The sequence below is a fragment of the Eriocheir sinensis genome, chromosome 41, assembly GCF_024679095.1.
Source record: "Eriocheir sinensis breed Jianghai 21 chromosome 41, ASM2467909v1, whole genome shotgun sequence".
NCBI classification, from domain to species: domain Eukaryota; kingdom Metazoa; phylum Arthropoda; class Malacostraca; order Decapoda; family Varunidae; genus Eriocheir; species Eriocheir sinensis.
Window position 1 is genome coordinate 5,727,170 of NC_066549.1, and position 27,679 is coordinate 5,754,848.

General features: G+C 43.8%; 1 protein-coding gene and 1 long non-coding RNA gene across 7 annotated transcripts in view; one reads left to right on the forward strand and one right to left on the reverse strand.

Annotated features, from left to right (window-relative positions):
* The window catches only part of LOC127009557 (uncharacterized), a 184,705-nt gene that overhangs the window by 6,112 nt on the left and 150,914 nt on the right, over nucleotides 1–27,679 (forward strand). The gene's annotated exons all lie outside the window — the stretch shown is intronic.
* On the reverse strand, nucleotides 803–3,046 carry LOC127009554 (fibrous sheath CABYR-binding protein-like). Of its 6 annotated transcripts, none has more exons than XM_050882738.1 (3): nucleotides 2,310–3,046; nucleotides 1,818–2,171; nucleotides 803–1,357 (listed from the first exon to the last, which is right to left on the reverse strand). In XM_050882738.1, the coding sequence occupies exons 1-3, from the start codon at nucleotides 2,592–2,594 to the stop codon at nucleotides 1,079–1,081; spliced, it is 918 nt and encodes a 305-aa protein (XP_050738695.1). In that variant the 5' UTR covers nucleotides 2,595–3,046; the 3' UTR covers nucleotides 803–1,078. The 6 variants fall into 6 exon arrangements, with proteins under 6 accessions (XP_050738695.1, XP_050738693.1, XP_050738690.1 ...); XM_050882736.1 differs by having other exon boundaries at nucleotides 1,818–2,054; nucleotides 2,172–3,042; XM_050882733.1 differs by having other exon boundaries at nucleotides 1,818–3,041.

Genomic DNA, 27,679 nt, shown 5'->3' on the forward strand with positions numbered 1-27,679 from the left:
CAGCGCGTGCTCGTCAGCTTTAAAGGACACGCTAATTGGGTTCGAGGTGGACTATATGGACGGCTTCGAGGATTTGAATTGTGTCATGTTCATTATTATTATTATTATTATTATTATTATTATTATTATTATTATTATTATTATTATTATTATTATTATTATTATTATTATTTCGGTGCTACTTTAATGATTTTGTAGTCCAGTACACAATTAACTTACTACACAATACTAGTTCCGTACTTGGTGAATGTTGAAAATGGATGAAGAGGGACAGGTAGAGGTGAATAAAGATGAAGGACTATTACAAGTGAATGAAGAGGAAGAAGAAGTAGAGGTGAAAGAAAATGAAGAGGAACAAGTGGAGATGAAAGAAAGTTGAAGTGAAGGTGACGGAAGATGAAGAGGAGCAAGAGGAGGTGACATAAGATGAAGAGGGCGAAGTGTAGGGGAGTGAAGATGGAGAGGAGCAAGTGGAGGAGGTGAAGAACATGACGAGGGACAAGGGGAGGTGACAGAAGATGAAGAGGGAAAATGGAGTGGAAAAAAAAAGAAAAACAACAAGTGGAGGTAAAAATAAAGATGACGAGAAGGAATGGAGATGAAAACAAATGTTAGAGGAGGGAGATGGGGAGATAAAAGAATATGGAAGAAAGGAGGAGACAGAAGGTATAGAAGCAAAGATGAACGATAAACAATTATGACGTTATAACGGAATGTTGGTGAACCGCAAGTTTCAAGTACTAGTCTGCATAAGGCTCGAAGGAAACTTGGCATGGGAAAGGTAAGCAGATACATGTGTCTGAAGAGAGTGAGAAACAAGTAAGAAACGCATCTGTAGGTGACCCGCGCCACCGTCACCCTCTCCAGGGAGTGGGCGTGTGGGCGGCGAGGCTCCCCAACTGTCCGCCGCGCGCTGCCCTGTGACGGACAGGGTGGCGGCGGCGGGGCGGCGGCCTCCTGCCAGCAGTCCCTGGACGGCACCTTCTTCGGGCCCGCCGGGGGTGGAGGGGATCCCAGGGGAAGCCATACCCTGGCGGAGGGCACAGCTTCCTCTGGGGCCTCCGCCTCCAGAGGGCATTTAGAAGTGCCTCCAGAGGTACATGCAGAGTGTCGCCAGAAGGACCTCCACACCCAGAGGTGCGTGGGCCTCCTCGGCGACGACCCCTTCATCGGTAGCGGCGCCGCTCTGAGGGTCCTCGCTGGGGCCCTCGGTGCCCTGGGCGGCCTCACCCTGGCGAGGGGTGTCCTCCCCCAGGGCACCATCCTCGGTGACAGCGTCACCCTGAGGGACCTCACCCTGACGAGGGGTGTCCTCTCCCAGGGCACCGTCCTCGGTGACAGCGTCACCCTGAGGGACCTCACCCTGGCGAGGGGTGTCCTCTCCCAGGGCACCATCCTCGGTGACAGCGTCACCCTGAGGGACTTCACCCTGACGAGGGGTGTCCTCTCCCAGGGCACCATCCTCGGTGACAGCGTCACCCTGAGGGACTTCACCCTGACGAGGGGTGTCCTCTCCCAGGGCACCGTCCTCGGTGACAGCGTCACCCTGAGGGACTTCACCCTGGCGAGGGGTGTCCTCTCCCAGGGCACCGTCCTCGGTGACAGCGTCACCCTGAGGGACTTCACCCTGACGAGGGGTGTCCTCTCCCAGGGCACCGTCCTCGGTGACAGCGTCACCCTGAGGGACTTCACCCTGACGAGGGGTGTCCTCCCAGGGCACCGTCCTCGGTGACAGCGTCACCCTGAGGGACTTCACCCTGACGAGGGGTGTCCTCTCCCAGGGCACCATCCTCGGTGACAGCGTCACCCTGAGAGACCTCATCCTGGCGAGGGGTGTCCTCTCCCAGGGCACCATCCTCGGTGACAGCGTCACCCTGAGGGACCTCACCCTGGCGAGGGGTGTCCTCTCCCAGGGCACCATCCTCGGTGACAGCGTCACCCTGAGGGACCTCACCCTGGCGAGGAATGTCCTCTCCCAGGGCACCATCCTCGGTGACAGCGTCACCCTGAGGGGCCTCACCCTGGGGCGGGGCCTGAGTCAGGGGGCTGTCCACCTCGTCGGCCAGGGGGGCCTCCCCGGCGTCGTCTGGAGGGACGTTGCCCTCCAGAGGGTGGGAGTGTGCGGCCTCACCCTCACCCTGGGGCAGGGCCTGAGTCAGGGGGCTGTCCACCTCGTCGGCCAGGGGAGCCTCCCCGTGGACGAGGTTCACTTCCCCGGCGTCGTCTGGAGGGACGTTGCCCTCCAGAGGGTGGGAGTGTGCGGCCTCACCCTCACCCTGGGGCAGGGCCTGAGTCAGGGGGCTGTCCACCTCGTCGGCCAGGGGAGCCTCCCCGTGGACGAGGTTCACTTCCCCGGCGTCGTCTGGAGGGACGTTGCCCTCCAGAATGGGTGAGTGTGCGGCCACCTCCTTCTCCTCCTGCCGCGCCGCACACTCCTGCTGCTTCTGGGCGGTCTCGTGGCGCAGCCTCCGGGCGTGGCGGCGGGCCAGAGCTCGCTCTCGCCGCGCCGCAGCGGCACGGCTGCGAGCGACCCGCTGGGCCTGCTCGGAAGGCTGCACTGGCTGGCTGGTGAACTGGATGTTGTACAGGACCATTCTGTGTGTGTAGCTGTATAAAAAAAAGGTTCGTGATGCGTCTGAGGCGTGAACGGGTGTCCGAGCTCTCTCGGTAAAAATGTCTTGATGGTAAGAGATCCAGGTAGGACACGTAGTAATGGGTTAAAGTTGGATAAAATCAGATTCAAGAAGGATTTTGGCAAGAATTGGCTTACCAGCAAGGCTTCTGCACCGTGAATATGAAAAGCACTCATGAAAACCTAAGTGACTCCCTTTGTGGCCTTTGGAAATGCTTGTTGTGGGAGCCGAAAGCGTCTGAGAGTTCTGTCCTTGGTTAGTAGAGAGTGAGGTGGCTTACGTAGGGGTGGGAAGACGCATGCAGGAACAGGACGAGAAACGGGAACACCTGAGAGAGAGAGAGAGCTTGTCCCTTTGTTTGTCCTCTTGCTTATCCCCCTCCGCTCGCCGTGCCCTCTAGCGGTGGAATGACATTAATAACTCTTCATCCGCACGGCTCGCAGCGCTTCTGGGTACACGAGCACGAAGCGTCATTAAAAGAACGAACATTAATAGAGTGAATCGGTACACGTGACAGATTTCTATTTATGGATGGCAGAGGACGCAGGTCAAGGAGAAAATAAAGTTGGACAAAGAAAAACACGCTAATCGCTGCTCACGAAAGTATATATAAATGAAAAGAGGGTGAAAAGAACTGAATCGGTACACGTGACAGATTTCTATTTATGGATGGCAAAAGACTCATGCAGGTCAAGGAGAAAGTGAACTATGAAACAGGAAACCAGTAAATCGCTCTTCCAGTTAGAAAAGAGATATAGATGAAGAAAAAAGAAAGTAGTCCATTTAGAATAGAGATATAGATGGAAAGAAAGAAAGAAAGAAAGATAAAGAAAGAAAGAAAGAAAGAAAGAAAGAAAGAAAAGAAAAGAAGGAAAGAAAGAAAGAAAGAAAGAAAGAGAAAGTAGTCCAGTTAGAATAGAGATATAGATGGAAAGAAAGAAAGAAAGAAAGATAAAGAAAGAAAGAAAGAAAAAGAAAAGAAAAGAAGGAAAGAAAGAAAGAAAGAAAGAAAGAGAAAGTAGTCCAGTTAGAATAGAGATATAGATGAAAAAAAAAATGAAGAAGTAGAAGGAGAATAAAGAAGCACACACGAGTTTTCTACTTCTCACTGATACAGGAGAAAAGGAGGCCAGGGAGAAAGTGAAGCAAGAAAAGAAAACTCACTGAAATCGTTGCACTAACCGAAATAAAAGTACGAATGAAGAAAAAAGAAGAGGAAGTCAAAGAATAAATAAGTAGTTACACGTGACAGTTTTGTATTTCTTAATGACAAAGGAGGAAAGGAGGTCACGGAAAAAATGAACTAGGGAAAGGAGGTCACGGAGAAGATGAACTAGGGAAAGGAGAAACACGGAAATCGGTGCTCTAAATGAAGTAGAAATATATATGAAGAAGAAAGTAAAGAAAAAAAGAAAGAAGTACACATGGCAATTTTTTTATTTTATTTATCATTGGCAAAGGCGAAAAGGAAGCCAAGGAGAAGAAAATAAACTAGCACAAAGACAAACTCGCAAACCGCGACTCGAACTGAAATTAAAATACAGATAAAAAAGAAAACAAAAGAGGAAGAAAGAATAAGGAAGAAAACTACGCGTGTCAGTCTCGTATATATTAATTACAAGGGACGCGGGGAAAAAAAAAAAACAACTAGGAAAAATAAAACACGCCAATCGCTGCACCACCACCAACAAAAAAAAAAGAAAATATGAATGAAAAAAAAGAGGAAGAGGTTAAAGAATGAAAGAATATTCCCTTGTCAACAAAAACATGCACGTAATATTCTTAAATGAAAAGGCTCACCCTTCTTCTCTCTGCCTCACCCTTCCCCTCCCTGCCTCACCCTTCCTCTCTCTGCCTCACCTTCCTCCCTCTCACCTCCTCCTCTCCTCTGCCCTTCCTCTCTCTGCCTCACCCTTCCCTGCCTCACCCTTCCCTCCCTGCCTCACCCTTCCTCCTTCCTCTCCTGCCTCACCCTTCCTCTCCCTGCCTCACCCTTCCTCTCCCTGCCTCACCCTTCCTCTCCCTGCCTCACCCTTCCTCTCCCTGCCTCACCCTTCTCTTCCTGCCTCACCCTTCCTCTCCCTGTCACACCCTTCCCCTCCCTGCCTCACCCTTCCCCTCCCTGCCTCACCCTTCTCTTCCTGCCTCACCCTACTCTTCCTGCCTCACCCTTCCCCTCCCTGCCTCACCCTTCCTCTCTCTGCCTCACCCTTCCTCTCCCTGCCTCACCCTTCCTCTCCCTGCCTCACCCTTCTCTTCCTGCCTCACCCTTCCTCTCCCTGCCTCACCCTTCCCCTCCCTGCCTCACCCTTCCTCTCCCTGCCTCACCCTTCCTCTCTCTGCCTCACCCTTCCTCTCCCTGCCTCACCCTTCCTCTCTCTGCCTCACCCTTCCTCTCCCTGCCTCACCCTTCCCCTCCCTGCCTCACCCTTCCTCTCCCTGTCTCACCCTTCCTCTCTCTGCCTCACCCTTCCTCACTCTGCCTCACCCTTCCTCTCCCTGCCTCACCCTTCCTCTCCCTGCCTCACCCTTCCTCTCCCTGCCTCACCCTTTCCGGTTTGTCTTTTATACGTTTTCTTTTCTCGGCCGCAGGAGCTTCTGTCGTCGGTGTGATGGACGTTCGACCTTTCAGAGGCGAGTCGCGCATTTTTAGTCCTGTGGCTTCCCGGAACTTCCTCAAGCGTCGTTTTTCTGTGTCGGTGCGAAATTTCCTTTTAGACCTGCTTATTATTGGTGTCAGGTTCACGGAATTATTATTATTATTATTATTGTTGTTGTTGTTGTTGTTGTTATTATTATTATTATTATTATTATTATTATTATTATTATTATTATTATTATTATTATTATTATTATCATTATTATTATTATTATTATTACCATCATCACTACTAAATATTACTGCTACTGCTGCTGCTGCTACTACTACTACTACTACTACTACTACTACTACTACTACTAATAATAATAATAATAATAATAATAATAATACCACTGCTGATACTGCTCTTACTACTTTTACTGCTACTACTGCTAATAATAATAATAATAATAATAATAATAATAATAATAATAATAATAAGAAGAAGAAGAAGAAGAAGAAGAAGAGTGTTTTAATAATTGTTTTTTATCATTATTTTCATTATTATTATATTTCTTCATTCTTTTCTTTTAATATTATTTTTGTAGTAGGAGCAGCAGCAACAGTAGTAATACCATTAGTACTCAAAAGAACACAATAATGATATTTTTGCAAGTCGCCGCCAGCCTATTGTGTCCATCATACCAGGCAGCTCGCACGAACGTTGTATTTTTTCCTTTCATCCTCCAACCTCAACGATTAATATACTCTGAAGCTTTCTTAAGTATTCCCTTCAACCGCATGCCTACCTAATCTGTCCCAGTCATCCACCTCCCCATTCTTGGATCGATTCATGGGCTTTGTTGCTGAGTCCAGGGTCTCTTTAAGCTTGTATCTATTCAGGGGGTTATGTATGATTTTTTATTTATTTCCTATGAGTTAGTTTGCCTCTATCACTATGCCTCTATACTATGCTCTGAGTACGATAATCTGGCAACGGTGACTAACACAACCTCAACGAAAGCCTTATCCAGAGTGAGTGTGTAAGCCCCGAAACGTTGGAGAATATGACCCAGTAATACGTTCACTAACTCTACGTGATAACAAAGCCCGCAGGGAGAGATTAAGGTGTTTCCAGAGATCTCCCTTTTCCTTAATATGTCTGTTTTGTACATTTAACACAACTAAATAACTAGTACGTCTGTGTTCATTCTCGTATTTGGAATTTAGCAACATTATAACAAAGCCTGCAGTGAGAGATTAAGGTGTTTCCAGAGATCTTCCTTTTCCTTAATATGTCTGTTTTGTACATTTAACACGACTAAATAACTAGTACGTCTGTGTTCATTCTCGTATTTGGAATTTAGCAACGTTATAACAAAGCTCGCAGTGAGAGATTAAGGTGTTTCCAGAGATTTCCCTTTTCCCAATATGTCTGTTTTGTACATTTAACACAACCGCTTAATTAGTATGTCCGTGTTCGTTCTCGTATTTGGAATTTAGTTTAATACCGAATTGGAATATCAGTGTGCATGAATCTAGTTTAATAATAGTATGTCTGTGTGTATGAATCCTGCTCGAGCGAATAGGAATTAAGTGTGTTTATGCATTTTACTGAAGCGAGTGTTCATTATGTGCTCGTGGGAAACTATTCTGTGTTTGTGTGTACGTGATAAAAGACGAGAACAGTAACCTCTCTCTGCACCGCCTGGCTAATTACGCGAGAACTACTACGATATTATGGAGATAGATAGATAGATGGATGAAGAAATAGAGTTAGTTAGTTAGTTAGGTAGGTAGGTAGTTAGTTAGTTAGTTAGTTAGTTAGTTAGATAGATAGATAGATAGAGAGTTAGTTAGTTAGTTAGTTAGTTAGTTAGTTAGTTAGGTAGTTAGTTAGCTAGTTAGTTAGTTAGATAGATAGATAGATAGATAGATAGATAGATAGATAGGCACAGATAGATAACACACATATAGAAAACGAAAAACCCATCAAGTGACCCAGCCTGTGATTGTTCTCATGAGGTGATGAAAGAGATAATTGATAAGGGAGAGTTGGATTTTCTTTACGATGCGCGCGGCGGCTGTGTGTTCTGCCTTCCTGTAAATCGCGGATGGCCGAGAAAACAGAAAATCACCACTGCCAAACTGAACAGAATATACCACTAAAATCTAAGTCCGAGAGAGATACAGAAAAAGGTAGTGATATAGAGATTGAAATAGAGAAAAAAGAAAATCACCACTGCCAAACTGAACAGAATATACCACTAAAATCTAAGTTCGAGAGAGATACAGATAAAGGTATTGATATATAGACTGAGATAGATAGATATATGTATAGACAGGTAGATGGACAGATAGATAGATAGACATTCAGGACATCTCTCCTCCCGAAATTGACCTCTCTTTTTGGCCACTCCTATGTACTCTATTCGGGAGCAGTAAGTAGCGGGCTTTTTTTTTCATTATTGTTTTCTTGTCTTTTTCACGCCCTTGAACTGTCTCCTTCTCTGTAACAAAAAAAAGACATACAGAGATTGAGACAGAGCCAGAGAAACAACGCATGTAAGACAGTCACTTCGCCACTCGCCTGATTAACGCCACCTTGGTAACGCGAGCGAGACAAAACTCTAACGAAGCAGGAAGTTTGGCGTCAGGAGAGACTCGCGCGGGGCTGGTGAGGCGCTGCGGTGAGTGGAGGAGGTGGTGAGGACTCGTCTGGGTGGCGCTGGGTGGCTCAGGGATATATATAAATACTTTGTTTTCTGTCTTATTTTGTGTGTGTGTTTTGCTCTCTGTCGTGTTTTTATTGATCGGTCTCTCCGTGCGCAGGAAAACATGTATTGCATTCTGACTTGAAAGAAGATGTGTAGATAGATAAAGAGAGAGAGAGAGAGAGAGAGAGAGAGAGAGAGAGAGAGAGAGAGAAATGGGCAAAAAAAACAACAACAACTTAAAAGTGACATTTATAGACACATGCGAACGTATTGAAGGACAGCACATACATTCATACATACATACAAACGTACATGAACACACACACACACACACACACACACACACACACAGCATATTATATTCACTTGTCTGTCTGTCTGTCCGTCTGTCTGTCTGTGTGTGTGTGTGGAGCACTCTTACAGACACACGCACACACACACGCGCACACACACACACACACACACACACACACACACACACACACACACACACACACACACACACACACACACACAAATGTATCGGAACTCATAACAAAAAAAATTACCTAAACATCGATAGACTTCGGTGTACAGACAAACAAATATAGTTACGAGAGACAGACAGACAGACGAATGGACAGACATGAAGACAGACCGACACACACACACAGACAGACAGACAGACAGACAAGTGAATATAATATGCTGTGTGTGTCCGCCCCGGTAAAATTAAACCCATTGCTGCGTATATCGAATTTATGTATATATTATTTTCAGCCAGTTTGTGTGTGTGTGTGTGTGTGTGTGTGTGTGTGTGCGTGTGCGTGTGTCTGTAAGAGTGCTCCGTCCACACACTGACAAACGCCGCTGAAGAAAGATTTTGGATCCATTTCAGTCAAGTCTCAAAAGTCAGATCCATGAAGCACCCAAAACTTAGAACGTCAAAAAGCTTCGACTCTGACCTTCGACCCACCTCTCCACGCCTCTCCCTTCCCTTCCCATCCCTTCCTCCCCGCCACCCTTTCTTTCCCTGCCTCTCCCTTTTCCTTTCTCCCTCTGACCCACCTCTCCACGCCTCTCCCTTCCCTTCCCATCCCTTCCTCCCCACCACCCTTTCTTTCCCTGCCTCTCCCTTTTCCTCCCTCCCACTTCTCCTTTCATTCCCTGTTTCACTCTTCCTATCTCTCCTTACCACCCTTCCTCTCCCTGCCTCACCCTTTCTCTCCCTGCCTCATCCTTACTCTCCCTGCCTCATCCTTTCCCTTCCCCGCCTCACCCTTCCCCTCCCTGCCTCATCCTTCCCCTCCCTGCCTCACCCTTCCCTTCCTGCCTCACCCTTTCTCTCCCTGCCTCACCATTCCTCTCCCTGCCTCACCCTTCCACCATCTCCCCTTGACCCTTTCCCTCCCTGCCTCACCCATCCCCTTCCTGCCTCACCCTTCCCCTCCCTTCCTATTCCTCGTCTCTCTCTTTCCCTTCCTTCCCCTCCCCATCTCTACCTTTCCCTCCTACCCCCCTACTAACACCTATACCTACCTGTACCCACCTGGAAATCATGTTAATTACACCTTTCTTTACAATGGCTTCCTCGATGTTCCCAGGTGACTCTGTTTGGATGGTGTTTACTCGAAACGGTCGGTAATCAAGCTTAATGACATTGTATAGGTTTCTGTATTCGTTGTATTTATTTGTATTTGTCTGTTTGTCTGGTTTCCATTTTCATTTCTGTCTCTCTCTGTATCTGTCTGTCAACCTATCTACCGTCAACCATCTATCCATCTACCTACTCATTTTTCTCTATTTATCTACCTATTTCAATCAACCTCTATTAATCTATGTATCTATCTTTATCTACCTCTATTTTCCTATATCTATCTATCTATCTGTATCTAACTAATTAGCTAAATGAATCACCCAACTCACTAACTACTTAACTAACCAGCTCATTTTACCCACATACCATTGTCTATCTACCTATCTCCTTACCGCTAAATACCTACCTTTCCTTCATCTATCTTCCTATCGAACTCTCTATCCATCTATCTAATTACCTATCTATCTGTATAATGGTGCATCAGCGTAATTAATTAATATCCCTTTAAAACCTGTAAACTCCCCGCGATTAGAATTACACATTACGGTCCCGCGGGCTAGAGGCTTCACTGAACGTCGCGCCACGGCTACTCAACTTATCCGGTAATTACGCCACGCCGCACTCACGTTTAATTAGGACGAGGCTGGCTGGCGATGCTCATGGGACGGGGCGACGCGCGGCTTAGAGTGGGGCTTGGGAGAAGAAGGAGGAGGAGGAGGAGGACGGGGAGGAGGAGGACGGGGAAGCGCACACACACAGGGGACGGTGGATTGAGTGGAAGGAAATGTGGAATGAATGGTGCTGTTATAGTGAGGGATAGGGTGGTAGGTTATACGTGTGAGCTGTGGAAGAGCCTTGAAGGTGTGTGAAAGCGGTTCTGACAGGGGATATGTTGGGGTTTTGAGAGGGTTGTGAGTGAGCTGTAATCAGGGGTGTAAATTGGTTGTGATGAAGGGTGTGATGGGGCTGTGAGAAGGATGTAAGGAAGTTGTGATAAGGGTGTGAGGGAGCTGTGATAAGGGTGTGAGGGGGTTCATAATAAGGGCGTGAGGAAGCTGTTATAAGGGTGTGAGGGGACTGAAAGGAGTGTGAGGGGGATGTGACAAGGACTGGGACGGGTGAGAAGGAACTGTGACAAAGGCGTGATGGACTATGACAGGGCTTTAAAGGGACTAAAAAGTGGAGAGTTTGAAATTAATTAAATGTGGCACGGTAGTAGAGAGAGACAGGAGCAGAGTGTATCTGTGAAGAGGCGGTAGTGGAGCGGTGAAAAGGGAGTGAAGAGGCTAAAACAGGGAGCTAAATGGACTGAAATAAAGGTAAAGGAAGAAAGACACAGAGCAATGAGTAAGGCATGACTGTGAACTAGAGGAAAGAGAAGGGAAGGGAAGGGCCAGCTCAGAGGATGAAGAAGGAAAAGAAGAATTGGTTGTGGAAAAGCAGAGGAGGGTGAGGAGAATAGGAAATGACAAAAAAAAAATAGTTGTGATGAAGGGGTGAGAAGGGGGTGAAGGGACTCTGGCAGATATCTCAAGGAACCGAAATAAAGGAAACGTAGTATACAGGTAAAATATAACAGACAGGTATCATAGGTCGCGATAGGGGCTGGAAGAGGGAGACACGAGACTAAAGATGATATAATGATGGTTCAGGGACTGTGGGAGGGCTGTGAAGGTGCTGACAGGAAACGGAGTATGATTTCAGAAGGGGACTGACACGGAGGAGGGGATGTGGCGAGAGGAAGGAGTCACATTTCCCCATTTCCTCACGATGTGTCACGTGAAATAAGTGTAGCATCAGAAGAAGTTGACATCAGCACGTATTCGTATATACATTTAAAGGGAGTTATAGAGAGTTTAGGGAGTTTGAGTTTCTTCGATTTTTTTGCGAGTTTTAGAGAGTTGGCAAACTGAAAGACGAACCGGTAGACAGACGAATAGACAGATCGATAGACAGACAGTTGGAGAGATGGCTTGAGAGATTGTCACTTTATATTCTTTTGGAGGAAGAGGTTAGAATATAAAGACAGACTTGTTGGTAGATGGACGACAACTCAATTAAACAGACGTAGATAGATAGATAGATAGGAGAGACAAATGCAGACATACAATTTTTTTTTTACAACAAAGGAGACAGCTCAAGGGCACAAAAAAAAGGAAACTATAAAAAAAAACAGACACAGAAAGAAAGATACACAGAAAGAGACAGATAGGAAGGCATAGATAGGTACAAACAGACATACAGACAGACAAACATATGAAACAAATAGATTGGTAGATAGGTAGACAGACAGACAGACAGGCAGACACAGGCACAGATGAGATGCGATTCGAGGAGATTATATGAAAACACACACACACACACACACACACACACACACACACACACACACACACACACACACACACTCACACACAACCCCGCCCCCCCATACACACACAGACACAGAGAAAAGAAACAGATAGGTGTATTTTAAAGAATCGAGGCTGTGGGACCAATCTCCTTCCACCTCCTCCGTCTCCCTCCCAGCCAAGGAACACTTCTTCGTAAGTTCTGTGGGTGAAGCTTTCGAAAATACAATTGTGATTCAGACCCCGAGGCGCATGTGGCTAACTGAGGCTTATGGGGTGGAGGAGAGCGGGGAGGAGGAGGGAAGGAAGGGAAGGGAAGGGAAGGGAAGGGAAGGGAAAGGACAGGGTGCTTAGAGGATGAAGAAGAAAAGGAATGGATGAAGAAAGGAGGATAAAGATGGCAAGATATGGATGAAGGAAAGCGGATGAAAAAGAGGGATGGATGAAAGGAAGAGGATGAAGAAGGAAAGAAAAATAAGCTGTCGAAAAGAAGAGGAGAAGGAGGAGGAGAATATGAAAGGGCTAAAGAATAAAGGAAGGATGAGTGAGGGGGATAAAGAGGGGAGGAGGAGGAGGAGAAGCCAGATAGATAAAGACGGTGAATATGGGTGAAGGGAGGGAGGAAAGGGAGAGAAAAGGAAAGGGAAAACTCAGAGGATGAAGAAGGAAAAGGAGAATAGATTGTGGAAAATAAGAGGAGGGCGAGGAGAATAGGAAGTGACTAAAAAATAAAGAAGGGATGAACTAGATGGAGAAAGAACGAAGAAGGAGGAAGAGGAGAAGCAATAAGGATAGAGATGATGATGACGTGATAAAAAAAAGAGAAAGATAAGAATAGTTTAATGAATAAGGGAACAGTTACGATGATGGTCTGAGGATGCGGAGATGAAGAAGAGCAGGAGAGTGAGTAAAAACGGAAAGAGAAGAAGACTGAAAAGAAACAAAGGGTGAGGGTTAGAAGAGGAAAGAGACGGAAGGATGAGAATGGGAAGACGAAATAGGGGGAAGGAAAGGAGTATAAGAGAAAAAATGACCGGTAGAAAGAGGAGAAGAATAAGAGAAAGAAAGACTCGGAGGAAAACGAGGAAGAGAGACCAAAGAAAAAAAGAAAAAGAAAAACAACACGAGGAAGAAGAAAATAAAAGAAGGATATGGAAAAAGTGAAGAAGTGAAACAGGAAAGAGGGAGAAAAGGAGGAGGTAGAGTAGGACAGATAAGGACAAAAGGGGGAGGAGGTGGAGGGAAAAAAAGGAAAAATGAGGATATGGAGGAGGAGAAGGTGGAGGAAGACGACTAAAAACTTACCTGAGACTGAAGTAAGGAGAAATGGAGGGAAGAAGAAGATGGAGTGGAGGAGGAGGAGGAGGAGGAGGAGGAGGAGGAGGAGATGGTAATGCATTGGGTGGAATTAATGAGGTAGAATTATGGCGTACGGGAGAGATGAGGAACGACCGCACGTATATTGGGCATGAGAGAGAGAGAGAGAGAGAGAGAGAGAGAGAGAGAGAGAGAGTGAGAGTGAGAGTATTATCTATCATCCAATTTATATGAAGAAAAAAAAAGTCTACCAAAATATCGTACAAGGACACACAAGAACACAAGGAGACTACAAGAGGCCAGACAGACGGCTTAAACACGACAGCTCCTGAAGATATGTTGCTCACCAAACTCCCTTCCCGTCCATAAATTCATCTGACCTCCGTTTATAACTCTCCATTGTGTTTGCCTCGACTGCACCCCCGCTCAGTTCCCCCCACTCACCCCTTGCCTACATCCTCCCCGAACTTGAATTTATCCATATTATACCCGTTAGTGCGCATTCTCACACGAGTTTTTAATATAAGTGCTTCATCTTAGTTTCCCTTGTGCTAAAGAAGAGTGAGGTGTTTATTTCTTCCGACACTTACGAAGCTGCATTTGCCGACGGCGGTAATGCAGGGGTTTCTGGGTCGAGGGTAAGAGCTCACACTCACACCCAACTCCCTTTCACAGCTGGAGTGGGCAAGAGCTGCACTCTCTATAACTACTTTGGTGGTTATTTCTTCCGACACTTACGAGGCTGCATCTGTCGAAGTTTAAATATCTGCTCTAGTTCCCCAGTTATCGATAATGTAGGGCGCAGACGCAAGGGTGAAATTAAGGGCTTGTGGAAAAGGATGAGGTGACTAGATGATCTTATAGAAAACGGAGTGATTTCAAACAGGTTAAAAGTTCAAGGAAGCATGCGGCCAGGTAGGGTGATGCAAACTGGAGGGTGTTTTTAAGGCCATGGATAACAGGGTGAAACAGGAGACATAATTTAGGGTGATACAGATAGAAAGGTGGTTTTAGGGTGAAAGGGTGAACGACTTAATGAATGACAGTTTTTGAAGCAGCTTAAGGACAAAAAAAAAGCCCGGTAAACAAACAAAAAAACGCTAAATTAAAAAATGGTAAACAAACACCAAAAAGGAGGAATTAAAATGGAGCGTACTAAAAACAAGGAGGAATTAAAATGGAGCGTACTAAAAACAAGGAGGAATTAAAATGGAGCGTAATAAAAACAAGGAGGAATTAAAATGGAGCGTAATAAAAACAAGGAGGAATTAAGATGGAGCGTACTAAAAACAAGGAGGAATTAAAATGGAGCGTAATAAAAACAAGGAGGAATTAAAATGGAGCGTAATTAAAACAAGGAGGATTTAAAAAGGAGCGTACTGTGGGAAGCAAAACAGGGTGATACGGAGCAACAGATGATCATAAGGGTGCAAGGTGGTAGGGTGACATGACTGGTTGGTTGTGTTTTGAGCGAAGACGCGAGAAACTGAGATGAAGGAATGAGAAAAATAAAGTGAGCGATTAAAAAAAAAAGTAGTTGGGGTCTTGATGAGGTTCGTTTTAAAGGGATGTGATTTTAAAGGGAAAGAGGAGGAGGAGGAGGAGGAGGTAGAGGAGGAGGAGGAGGAGGAGAAGGAAAATAAAGAGAGTGAATGGAAAGTAAAGGTTATTATCTCTCTCTCTCTCTCTCTCCTTCCATCGTTTATTGTTGTTCTTCTCTTTCCTTTTTATCTTTCTCCAATTTTGTCACGTTTTCCTGTCTCCTCCTCCTCCTCCTCGTCCTCCTCCTCCTCGTCCTCCTCCTCCTCCTCCTCCTCACTCCTATTCTTTTTCCTCCTTTTCTCAAACTCGTATTTCTTGTATTTTTGTTCATCCTCGTCCTTTACTTCACCTTCGTTGTTGTTGTTTTTATTTTTTTCTCTCATCTTTCCCCTTCCTCCTCCTTTCTTATTATTTTCTCGTTATTCTTGTTATTTTTGTTTATATCTTCCTCCTCCTTCTTCTATTCTTCTGTCGCTTCTTCCTTCTCTTCGTTCTCTTCTTTTTTCTGTGTCTTTTATCGTCATTTTTACCTTTTCCTTCTTTTTCTTCCTTCCTTGCCCTAAATTGACCTATTTTCTCTTTCTTCCCTCTCCTCTTCCTTCCCCATTTCCTTCCTACTCTATTCGTTTCTTGCTGATTATATCCTTCCATCTGTCTTTTCTCTTTTTTTCCTCTCTCCCTCCAACTTTCCTTCCTTCCCATATTTCCCTCCCCTTTCCTTTTCCTTCATTTTCTTCCTTCCTTGCCCTAAATTGACCTATTCCTTCTTTCTTCCCTCTCCTCTTCCTTCCCCATTTCCTTCCTACTCTCTTCGTTCCTCCCTGATTATATCCTTCCAACTGTCTTTTTTTTCCTTCTTCTCTTCTCTTCATATTTTCTTTTTTTCTCTTCTTCCCTCTCTCCCTCCAACTTTCCTTTCTTCCCATATTTCCCTCCCTCTCTCCCTCTTCTCTCCTTCCAACCTTTCTTTTTTTCCTTCACCTATTTCCCTCCTTCCCTCCTGTCACTCTCACTCTCTCTCCATTCCTCCCTCCTCTATTTCTCTCCTTCCCTCCTCGTTCCCTTTCTCTCTCCCTCCAACCTTCCTTCCTTGCCCACATTTCATTTTTTCATTCCTCCCTTTCTCTCTTCTCCCTCCCTTCCTCCCTTCCTTCAGCCTTTCTTCCATCCTCTCTCATTCCACCTCCCCTTTCATACTCTCTCTCCCTCTCCCTCTCCCTCCCTCTCTCAATCTCTCTCTCCCTCTCTTCATAACTACCACAAGTCTGATTGGAGGAGGTTGATGGGGCGTTCTTATCTTCCCTATCTCCTCTCTCTCTCCTTCTCTCCTCTCTTCATTTCATTCTTTCTTTTCTTTGTTTATTTCTTTCTTCGTCTCTTTTCTTTCCTTCTTTCTTTCTTTCTTTCAGCATTCTTTCTTAACTTTTCTATCTTCCTCTTTTTCTCTTCTTTCCTTCCTCTCTTTCTTCTTCTCTGCAATAGTTGACGTTTCTTTCTTTATTTTATTTGTCTTTCTTCTTTTTCTTTCTTTTCTTCTTGTCTTTTTTCCTTCCTTTCCTCCTCACTTCATTTTCTGTTTCACCTTCCTTCTTTTTTTCTCTCCTTCCTTAATCCTTAAATTACTTGATATATATTTTTTTTTTATGCATTTCTTCCGTCCTACCCTTTGTTTCCTTCTTTCCTTCCCTTCTTCCTTCTTTCCTTCCTTCTTTCCTTCCTTCCTTCTTTCTTTTCTTTCAATTTTCTTCCTTCATTCGCTTGTTCCTTCACTCTGTTCATTTATTCGTTCTTTCCTTCCTTCCTTCTTTCCTTTCTTATTTCCTTCCTTCCTTCCTTCCTTCCTTCCTTCCTTCCTTCCTTCCTTCCTTCCTTCCTTCCTTCCTTCCTTCCTTCCTTCCTTCCTTCCTTCCTTCCTTCCTTCCTTCCTTTCTTCCTTTCTTCCATTCTTTTTCCCTTCCTTCCTTCCTTTCTTTCTGCCTTCCTTCCTTCCTTCCTTCCTTCCTTTCTTCCTTCCTTCCTTCTTTCCTGCCTCCCTTCCTTCCTTCCTCTCTTTCTCCCTTCCTTCCTTCCTCTCTTTCTGCCTTCATTCCTTCCTTCCTTCCTTTCTTAGTTCCTTCCTTCCTCCCATCATTCATCCCTTCACGTCTTCCTTCATCCTTCCTTCCTTCCTTCCCTTCTTCATACATTCCTTCACTCCTTCCTTCCTCCATTCTTTTATTCTTTCCTTGGTGTGCGAATGCCTCTCCTCCGTCCTTAACTTTCTCTCTATACATTTTCTTATCTTTCCAAACTTAATACAACTTTTTAATTTCTTTCTCTCGCGACCTATTTTCCTCCTCTTATCTCCCTTCTTTCTTCCTTTCTTTCTTTCTTCTTTCGTTTCTTTCCTTCTCCCTTTCTTTCTTCCTTTCTTTCTTTCCTTCATTCTTTACTTCTTAATCTTTCTTTCTTTCTTTTTCTTTCTTTATTTCTTTTTGACCTTTCTTCCTTTCTTCCTGCCCTCGTAACTTTAATTCCCTTCTTCCTTTCCTTCCTTCCTTCCTTTCTCCCTTCCTTCCTTTCTTCCTTCCTTCCTTCATTCATTCATTTCTTTTTTCGTTCTGTCTTCCTTCCCTTTCTTCGTTTCCAAATATTTGCTTCACTCACTCTCTTCTGTTCCTTCCTTCCTTCCTTCCTTCCTTCCCTCCTTTCTTTCTTCCTTCCTTCCTTCATTTCATTTTTCGCTCTTTCTTCCTTCCCTTTTCTTCGTTTCTAAATATTCCCTTCACTGACTGTTCCTTCCTTCCTTTCTTCCTTCTATTTTTCTTCCTCTCTCTTTCCTTCCTTCCTTCCGTCACTTCCTCTTCTCTCCATCCTTCCCTCCCTCCTTCCCTTCCCTTCCCTCCCTCGTCTTGATCCACTCAACACTCACTCAATGTCTTCCTTCCCGTCTTCTTTTTTTTCATCCTCCCTCCCTCCCTTCCCTCTCTCCCTTCCTCCCTCCCTCCCTCCCTCCCTCCACTCCATCGTAAGACTTGGAAACTTCGATAAATACAGACAAGGCCTTTACGAAATGTCTTCACTGCTTTTACGGGAGGAGGAGGAGGAGGAGGAGGAAGAGGAAGAGGAAGAGGAGGAGCAGGGACAGTAAGAAGTGGAGGAAGAAAAGATGAAAAAAGTAGAATGCAAGTTGAAAGTGGGAAGTTATTGGAGAGAGAGAGAGAGAGAGAGAGAGAGAGAGAGAGAGAGAAGCTATCAGAGAGTTCAGATGGAGGAATCTTAATTGAAATCTCCTCCAGGCGTGAGAGAGAGAGAGAGAGAGAGAGAGAGAGAGAGAGAGAGAGGTCAATAAATATCTTTCTCATGCATTATTTTTTCATATTCCCTTTGTGCCTTTCTTCCTTCTGGTTCTGTTCGTGTCAGTCATCTCTCTCTCTCTCTCTCTCTCTCTCTCTCTCTCTCTCTCTCTCTCTCTCTCTCTCTCTCTCTAAGAGGGAAAGGGAGAGAAGGAAAGGGAGGAAGGGCAAGTCTGAAGGGAGAGTGAGTAAAGAAAAGAAGGTAAGGGAGGGAGGGAGAGGGAAAGGAAGAGAGAAAAAGGGAGAGAAGGAAAGGGAGGGAGGGCAAGGGAAAGGAAGAGGGAAAGGGGAGGGAGGGAGGGAAAGGAGGAGGGCAAGTCTAGAGGGAGAGTGAGGAGAGGAAAGAAGGAAAGGGAGGCAGAGAAAAGGAAAGGGAGAAAGGGAGGGAGGGCAAGTCTGAAGGAAGAGTGAGGAGAAGAAAGAAGGAAAGGGAGGCAGAGAAAAAGAAAGGGAGAAAGGGAGGGAGGGCAAGTCTAGAGGGAGAGTGAGGAGAGGAAAGAAGGAAAGGGAGGCAGAGAAAAGGAAAGGGAGAAAGGGAGGGAGGGAAAGTCTGAAGGAAGAGTGCGTAAAGGAAAGAAGGTAAGGGAAGGAGGGAAAGGGAAAGGAAGAGAGGGGAAGGGAAAGAAGTAAAGGAAGGGGGGAGGAAGTGTAAAGGCAGACTGAGCAAAGGAGAGAAGATAAGGGAGAGGGCGAGGGCGGAGGCAGGGCGCGGGTCGGTCCTCCTGTCTGGTGCAAAATGGAATCCTGGCGTTCTATTTCATCCTCGACGTGAGACACAGAGGACGGGATCAGGCGGCGGCCGAGGCGAACATATTTTTCATTTTCTGCCGAACCGACTATTTTTTAACTTGTTTTTTTTTTCTTCTAGTTCATGTTTCTTTTTATTTTGACTTTTAACTGAACTGACTATTTTTGCTCGTTTTTTTGGTGTTTTTTTTTTAACTGACCTGACCTTATTTGTTTTCTTATTTCTAGTTTTTTCCCCTTTTTTAATCGAGCTGGCTTTTTTGTTTTTTTTAAAGTGTTTTTTTTTCCCTATCTCAACCGAACTGACTTTAATTTGCTTGTTTTTTTCTTTCATTTTAACCGAACCGACCATTTTTTTGCTTGTTTTTTCCTCGGATTTTATTATTTTTATTTTAACTATTTATTTTTGTCTCAGTTTTATAATTAACTGAATTGACTATGTGTTTAATCTATTCTACCGGTCTCCATTTGTTTATTTATTTTCAACCAAACCAAATTTCTGTATTTTTTTAACCGAATTTACTTTTTTTTTCACTTCTTTTTCTCTGGTCTCTCTTTTTTATCTGTAAGCGCTTTCACTATGTTTTGCTTTCATTTTTCTGGTCTATTTTTAAGGGCTTCGATCGTGCTTTCTTTTACTCTTTTCTGTTGCATGACTTCAGGTGTTATTGCTAATCATACTACTACTACTACTACTGCTACTTTCACTACTACAAATATTACCAATACTGATACTACAAATGCTGAGAGAGAAATACAGCTCAGTTCAAGGGCACAGCATACAGGCATAAAAGAAGGTAACAAATGTGAAAAAAAGCCCGCTACTCACTGCTCTTCTTCTTCTTTTCTTCTTTCTTCTTTTCTTCTTCGTTCTTCTGTTGCCCCTAAAGACGAGAAAAATGAGAAAGAATAAAGTCTCCGTCCCAGTGAGGTTTGTTAGACTACTCGGGCTGTGGATGTTACGGTGAGCGACCAACCATGTAAAGAAGTGTGTGTGGGGAGATGTGTGTGCGTGTGTGTGTGCGTGTGCGTGTGTGTGTGTATGTCCTTTTTCTGTGCGACGCTTGGTAATGATATTCTTTTCTTAGACTGAGGGACCGAGAGTTAAATTACCTTCGTGTGATCATAAATGTATTAGCGCGAGGTGTTTGATGTTATATTTGGTGATGGCGAAATGTATCTCCAAAGGTAAAGATGAATTTTCTCCCTGCTAATCCTTGTTTTGTTGTTACGTGAAATTAATGCAGAAACAAAGGGAGAAAATAAAGAGAAGAAATAGGTATAGAAATGCTTGTTTTAAATTTAGGTATAGAAATGTGCATATCTTAAATTTAGGTATAGATGTGCATGTCTTAAATTTAGGTCTAGATATGCATGTCTTAAAATTAGGTATAGAAATGTGCATGTCTTAAATTTAGGTCTAGATATGCATGTCTTAAATTTAGGTATAGGAATGCATGTCTTAAATTCAGGTCTAGATATGCATGTCTTAAGTTTAGGTATAGAAATGTGCATGTCTTAAATTTAGGTATAGAAATGTGCATATCTTAAATTTATGTATAGAGGTGCATGTCTTAAATTTAGGTATAAATGTGCATGTCTTAAATTTAGGTTTTATTATATTCGAAAGAGATAAAGGGAAAAATACAAGAAATTAAAGGACACAAGGGAAATAATGGAAAAAATAGAGAAAGAATGGGAAGAAAATAAAGGAAATAAAGGGAAAAAATACCAGAAATAAAGGACACAAGGGAAATAATGGAAAAAATAGAGAAAATAAAGAAAATAAAGGAAATAAAGGAAAAAAATACAGAAACAAAGGAAAGAAAGCAAGAAAAATCCCTAAAAAGATCAATATGTTATGCTTCTTCGGCGGGGGTCGGTTAGTCAGTCAGTCTTCAGCGCGTCTTCAAAGGCCACGGAAGGTCTTGCAACGCCGCACGAATCGACGCACATCAAAGACGAAAGCAAAACACCACAGAGACTCCCCCTCCTCTTCCTCTTCCTCTTCCTCCTCCTCCTCCTCCTCCTCCTGCCACCAGTCTCGTCGGTACACTCTTTTGGGCGGCCAGGACCAGTGTAGCGGCCCGCGTCATGAATGGAGTGAATATTATTGATGGGCTAAATTTAGGTCCGGAAAAGCTCGCGTGAAAGGATTAGTTACGTTATGCGCAGCGAAGTTAGTTAGGCGTCATGGGCAAAGGTGTGTGGGTGGGTGGGTGTTTTTGCGTGTGTGGGTGCATGTGTGTGTGTCTGTGGGTGCACGTGTGTGTGTAAGAGGGGTTGCCAGATGTGGGCCTCCCTTTTCGTGTGCCTTAGAGACTCCACCGCTATTCCGACTATTATTCCTACAACTACTACTACTATTACTACTACTACTACTTTTTTTTTACAGCAAAGGAGACAGTTCAAATGCAAAAAAAAGGAAACCATAATGAAAAAAAAAAAACCGCTACTCACAGCTACTACAAAAGAGTCCAGAGGAATGGCCGAAAGATAGGTCAATTTCGGGAGGCCGCGGGAGGGGAGGAGACATGCAGTTAGCAAGTTCGGAAGAGCAGTCAGCGTGAAAATATCAATAGAAGATAGAAAGAGAGACAACATGGAGGCGGAATTTAAGAGGTAAAAGACTATCACAACAACATGCTACTACTACTGCAAATCCTAATGCTCATATTAACGCTAATTCGAGAAAATAACAAATACGAGCTTTATGTCACCTAATCTCCCTCCCATCCGTTCAGTAAAGGCGTTCACGAGAGGAGGAGCGTCATTTAGCCGAAAAAATAGAGAATCCCGATGTACGAGTGGAAGGAAGCGAAAAGTGCAGCGTCAAGTGTAGAGTGAAATAAAAGCTCGCGGGTTCAATGGGACGCACCGGGCAGGTCAAACGTTCGCTTCCCGGAAAGTCGTGTGAAGCAGCGACTGCGGAAAAGATCGCGAAAGTCGGAGGTGACGAGCAGCGACGGGCAACGAGCACCGCGGGGGGAGGGAGAGAGAGAGAGAGAGAGAGAGAGAGAGAGAGAGAGAGAGAGAGAGAGAGAGAGAGAGAGAGAGAGAGAGAGAGAGAGAGAGAGAGAGAGAGAGAGAGAGAGAGAGAGAGAGAGAGAGAGATCGGCACCGTCGTCTCCACCGCTTCCAATTTCCGTAAACTATATAATCTCATCGTTTCTGGCAAAGGCCGTGACTGTCATTTAAATAGCAGAGACACCGAAATTGTAGGTATCGTGGGCCTCCAAAACTAACACCCGAAATTGACCTCTTCTCTGGCCACTCAACTCTGTCCCTTTTTCCTTTGTTTTGGCCCTTGATTTGTTTCCTTTACTGTATATATATAAAAGAAATGCTTCACACTCCTCCTGTGTTTCCTTCTGCATATGACGTTAACTCACAAAACTTAGGGCCGTATCATATTTACTAAACATTTCGTCACCCGAGTTCGCCTATTTGACAAGGCTTTCGTAAGAGTTTTGGGCAATTCCAGGAGTACTTATATCCCCCTGGTGGTAGGCTGACCCTTCTCCTGTACCGTGAACCTAAAGAAACACTCGTTAGAACCCGACTGCCCCCCTCTTTGACCTTTAGAAATAGCTGATGTGAGAAGCGAAAGTGTCTTAGAATACCAACCTTAAGAACATGACGGATTAAATCTAGTACCTCAGGCCTCTCTCTGTCGCCCATGTATTGCAGTGTCACAGTACGGGTGCTTTTTGATATTTATTTTGCTTAGCACTTAGCCTGTCTCCTCTTACCGTAACAAGTACCAAAAACAGTACCAAAAACAGCACCACACGATATCGATGGTTGCCGTGCGTTGTTGTCATCACACAGCACTGCCGAGAGTCTTAGAATAGGATTACAGATACAAATCAATGCCCGACATGGAAGATACACCATCCTTTTTTCGAGTCTTATTTTGAGCAAAAAAACTGCGTATTCGGCGTTTGTAAATGCGGTAATTCACCCTTCGAGTCTCTGGCACATAGGGTGTTTTGCAGATGCCAACCCGCATTGAGAAGGGGAAAAAAAAACACCTCAAAAAACGAGTCAGTTCGGGAAAAAGAAAAACACAAGAAAAAACTAGCAAATTAAAGTCATAACACCTCAAAAAATTAAAAAAAAAAGTCCGCTCGGTTAAAAAAAAAAAAAAAAAACACGAGAAAAAACTAGCAAATTAAAGTCAGTTCGATTGAGAAAGGAAAAAAAAACACCTCAAAAAACGAGAAAAAAATAGTCAGCTCGATTAAAAAAGGAGAAGAAAAACGCTTGAAAATAAAAAAAGTCAGTTCGGTAAAAAAAAAAAAACACACACAAGAAAAAACTCGCAAATTAAAGTCAGTTCGATTGAGAAAAAAAAAACTCAAAAAACGAGAAAAAATAATCAGCCCAGACTTCATCAGCCACTCGCCTGGACACAGCAGCATCACTCACTCGCAGCATCACTCACTCTGGACGCAACCATTTCCGAGATTCTGATGTCAGGCGGCAGAATAATTATATCAAGCCCAAACGCCGAAACCCAAAGCAATACACTTCACACACGCAGACGTTTCCATGAGCTCACGACGCCTTTCCATTCCCGGCAAACTGGTACCCTCCTCCGCTTCCCTCCGGCCCCCTGACGCTAGTTTAAAAAATGTCACGCCCATCGTGTTCTCCCCGCCGCCCTGCCCCGGAAACAAGAGACTCGATCCGTTTTTACTGGCGCTCCTCACTCACTCGCTTTTAAACTGATGCAGGGAGCGGTGAGGGAGGATTACACGACTATTCTCTTCCACAATGCTGCAGCGTGGAGGGAGGCAAAAGCGTATAATCCGTCTCAATACAGCTCCCTTGCATTAAAACGTATCGAAAGAATAATATAAATGCTTATCCATCGCTTTTTAATGCATGTCTTATAGTGCGAACTTTTCAGGAATATTCTTGAAAAATGTTGCAGCGTGAAAAGAGATGGACGCGTGTATATAAACCGTTTTAATATTGCTTTCTTCCATCAACATGTTTCCAAAGAGCTATGAATATCCTTATCTATCGCTTATCTTGTTAACTATTGACGCGGGCCTTCCTGTGAGTCTCCGGGTCGTTCCTCTCCTCTTCATGAAAATGTTGGAATGCAATTTGTGTCCACGTAATCGTTTGTCAGGGCCCGTAAGATATCCTTCGCTTACTAGAGCAGCTTACAGATTTTATAGTTTCCCTCTTTTGTTTCACGGCTTAGTGCCTCTTAAAGAATTGAATAAACCTTTTAGCCAATGTCTTTTTACGCCCCATGAGGCAGAGCGGGCGAGATGCGATAATTCCACACTCTCGGCCTCCGAAAGCGAGTGGGAATATAACGTAGCTGCATTTCTAGGTCTGCTGTAATATATTTATCCTTCGCGGGAACAGATTATATATATATTTCTCCGTTCATATAATTCTTTTTGTCGAATTTTTATATTTTCATGTAGGATGTGACTCGATTAGAAAACAAAAATAGTGTCATGTTGGAATAAAAATGCAGTTTCCATGGAGGTTGACGTCTACGAGGCTAATCATTCCTCCTTTAAATGCGAATATGTTTACCTTTACCTGTACATACCTGTGTCGAATTTTTGTAATTAGACGCGTCACATCGTTCACATTTTCCTGTCTTTGCCTTCATCTTTTATTTTATTATTCATTTTATTATTTATTCTTATGATTATTCCTACTTTAATGTCATTTTTTTTTCTATCTGCGTCTGCTGAACGAGGTCACGCGGGGTCTGTATCAGTCGGGGATAATGGTGATAGTAGTAATCATAATAATAATAATAATAATAATAATAATAATAATAATAATAATAATAATAATAATAATAATAATAATAATAATAGAAGAGGGGAGAAGGAGATGAAAGAAGAAGAAGAAGAAGAAGAAGAAGAAGAAAAATATGAAACAGAAGAAAAGAAGAAAATATGTAGAAGAAAATGAAGAAAGGCATTTTTTTTATGTACACACACACACACACACACACACACACACACACCCTCACATATCACTATTTTCCTCATATCCTGTTACGAGCGCTGACCCTTGTGGCGCACTGACCCTCAATACTCGGGCGGGTGACGCTCTCCGCCCACAACATGACCCGACAAAGCCACATAAGTATTCCGGTCTGATAATATACACAGCTTTCCCGACTCGTGGGGAAGGCTGGTAATAGTATGCATGCTTAGAACGAGGGTTTCCGCGCATGTATTTCCGATAGTTTTGTATTTCCGTTCTTTTCCTTTCTTTCCTCTGGTTATGATTGTATATGTTTTTTTTTTTTTGATTAATGGAAGCTGGAAAGGAAGAAAAGCAAAGAAAAAGAGAAGCAAGAGCAAATAAACAAAAGCAAGCAGAAAACAGGAAAGAAAAAAGGAGAAAACAAAGAAAACAACGCTCCCAAAATAAAGAAAAGAAAGAAAAGAAAAGAAAACAAGAGGAAAGGAGGAAAAGGAAATTAACAAAATGCATAAAAAGAAAACAGTTTAGAAAGAGTAGAAAAATAAATGAAAACAAAAAAGGTCCCGCTAAGAAAAAAAGAAAGTCCACTAAACGAAGGTCATCCATACATTCGAGTAATCATCCGTAAAATACTCGAACGCTCTCCTTTTTATATACTCTCTTAGTTCATTTGCACAGAACGTTAAACAAAAATAAGACCAGAGGATATTACGCTTCACATTGCTAATAACGAGTCTCCTCTTGCATATTTTCCTGTTATCATGTGTTCCAGTCTATCTTCCTGTCTGCCTGTCTAATTACTATCTAACTATCTGTGTGTTTATCTATGCATCAATTTGTCTATCTATCTATCTGTCTGTATCCATGTTTTTCTTTCCTTCCTGTGTAGCTATCCGTCAATCTGTCTATCTATCTGTCTATATCTATGTCTCTCTTTCCTTCCTGTGTATCTGTCTGTCAATCTGTCTATCTATATATATCTATGTTTCTCTTTCCTTCCTGTGTATCTATCCGTCAATCTGTCTATCTATCTGTCTGTATCTATGTTTCTCTTTCCTTCCTGTGTATCTATCCGTCAATCTGTCTATCTATCTGTGTATCTGTTTCTTTTTCCTTCTTGCGTCCATGAAAGTGTTTGAGAGCGATGTTTGTATTCACGACCCAAACATCTGAATACGTGAAACATCCTCCAATACTTCAATACGAGAGAGAGATTCAAGCGTATCTTCATCCTTTCTCTTCCCTCCGCCCGAACGCTTCATACCTCGATGCTCTCTTGTCTCTCTCTCTCGGTTCAGATGCAGAGAACGCCAAAGAAAGGAAAAGAAAACGGAAGAAAGAACCTGAGAGAGAGGGAATGGGTGAGGAGAGAAAAGTAGTGAGAGATGGAGGAGGGAGAGCAAGGAGGGAGAGTTGGAGGGTATATGGAGGAGGGACAGAGAAGGGAGGAGGAAGGGAGGGTCGAAAAGGAGGGAAAAGAGAGGAATTGACCGAGGAGGAAAAGGAATTAGCACATTTGTATGGAAAACCCGGGAGCATCACTTCGGAAGCAAAGAAAAAGTCAGGAAAAAAAAAGAAAAAAAAGAAAAGGCAAATAAAAGGAATCCAAAACTAAGACTTATATCAGTTAATTGCCATTTTCTATACCTGATAACTCCAACAATAGGAAGGAAAAGAAGAAATGGAAGAGAGAGAAACGATAATATGCTTTCTATCAGTGAATTGCCGCCTTTGTATAGAAGAGCCGAAAGCAGCAGTTCAGAAGAAAAGAAAACACCAAGGAAAAGAAAGGATAACACAAGAAAATGGGAAAAAAATACGAAATCTAAGCTTCCTGTAACGATGAACTGCCACACAAAGTCTACATACACCAGGTCAAGTCATGCGCAGGTTTGTGGGAGGAGACACGGCAGAGGCGTGGCTTATGCGTGACGTTGCTCGGAGCCAAACTAGAGAATGTATAAACAGGGATTTAGAGAAAACGAAGAAAGTCGGACTAATTTAAATCAATCACTTCAACATGACCCCTCTCACGCCCCACACCGCCGTTTGTAGGCATTAGAATTACAGTCACGCATAGCACAATAAAAAGGCATCATTTTCGTCAGTGGCTTGCCTGAATGCGCGGTGAAAGAAGGCGAGAATGAACATCCAAAGTGCACACACGGCCGCAACTTTAGTCACCCGTGAACTGGCTTCAAGTGACGTCATCCCGCTGCTCCACCTCAAACCGCCCCCTGCGCGTGCTGGTTGCAGTTTTGAAGGCAGAGTGACATGACTTGGTATATATAGACTTTGCTGCCACAATTGTATAGCCGAACATCCCCAAAATATCAATAACGGAAAAAAAGAACAAAAAAGAACAAAAAAACTTAACTCCGTATCGGTGAACTGCCACCTATGTTTGTCTGACAACTCCAAAGAAAAGGAAAGAAAAGAAGAAAGGGGGAACTAAGAGAAAAGAAAATAAGCCTTCTACCTGAGAAATGTGAGCCGGAAGCATCAGTTCAGAGGAAGATAGAGCGCCAGGCGAGAAAAAAATACAAAAGATCGGAAAAAAACAAAACTAAGCTCCCCATCCGTGAATTACCACATTTGTATTGAAAACTGAAGTGCATGATATTTTTTTCCCCTTTCGTTCAGCGTCAGGTCTGGCACAAAGCTGCTGGTTGATGATTCTCCGGATGACGGACGGATGGATGGATGGATGCAGCGGCGGTGCTCTTTTTGATTGTCTGTTTTGCTGCTAAAAAGGTGAATGGCCGTTGGCGTAATCCTCTTCCTCTTGCCTGCAGCGCCCTCTCTTCCTTTGTGTGTGTGTGAGGGGGGAGGAGAGGGGAGGATTGTGTGTGTGTGTGTGTGTGTGTGTGTGTGTGTGTGTGTGTGTGTGGAGGTTGTGTAGGT

What these genes read in the sequence shown, in the direction of transcription:
- LOC127009554 (XM_050882733.1), bottom strand. Translation starts at nt 2,594, where the DNA reads ATGGTCCTGTACAACATCCAGTTCACCAGCCAGCCAGTGCAGCCTTCC. An exon ending in ACACCCCTCGCCAGGATGAG is followed by an intron (nt 1,358 to 1,817) that starts GTCTCTCAGGGT and finishes CGCCAGGGTGAG; the next exon opens with GTCCCTCAGGGTGACGCTGT.